General features: G+C 40.5%; 1 protein-coding gene across 1 annotated transcript in view; it reads right to left on the reverse strand.

Moving 5' to 3' along the window:
• Positions 1-481, reverse strand: part of CSUI_010500 (uncharacterized protein) — a gene marked incomplete at its 5' end in the record, with an annotated part of 4,429 nt that extends 3,948 nt beyond the window's left edge. The window contains one exon of the mRNA XM_068070603.1: positions 429-481. Coding sequence (XP_067917421.1) covers positions 429-481 — 53 coding nt within the window. The remainder of the gene's footprint in view (positions 1-428) is intronic.

Here is a 481-nt window from a genome sequence, read left to right on the forward strand (position 1 = left end):
GATAGATAGATAGATAGAAACTCACACCTGTCTAGTCACACACTCCAGCTAGAGATTCCTGCGTATAGGTATAAAAGACACATGCATATGCATGCATATAGCTATATACAGAGAGACATCATCAGTGGAGAGTCTAGCGCTTGTTGCAATACCCCCCTCTAGGCCTCCCTTCTATTACCTGCATATAGACATATACACACACGTACATTCATATTCATACATACTAAAGGTACGCATATAAAGCAATTCTTAAACGCGCTCTAAAGCACTATCACCCTTCTATATCGAGACATAGTCATCTGCATAGAACGAGTACTTCCATCTCTATCTATCTATCTACCTATCAATATGAAGGTCTCTGTATGTATGTCTGCATATATATGTATGTGTCTGTATGTAACGTATGCATGTAGGAGCTGTATGTGTACCTCGAATTCTTGTTGACAGTGACGACACCTAACGCCGGAGACTTCGGCTTTGA

This window comes from Cystoisospora suis, assembly GCF_002600585.1.
Source record: "Cystoisospora suis strain Wien I chromosome Unknown contig_7609, whole genome shotgun sequence".
Lineage (NCBI taxonomy): Eukaryota > Apicomplexa > Conoidasida > Eucoccidiorida > Sarcocystidae > Cystoisospora > Cystoisospora suis.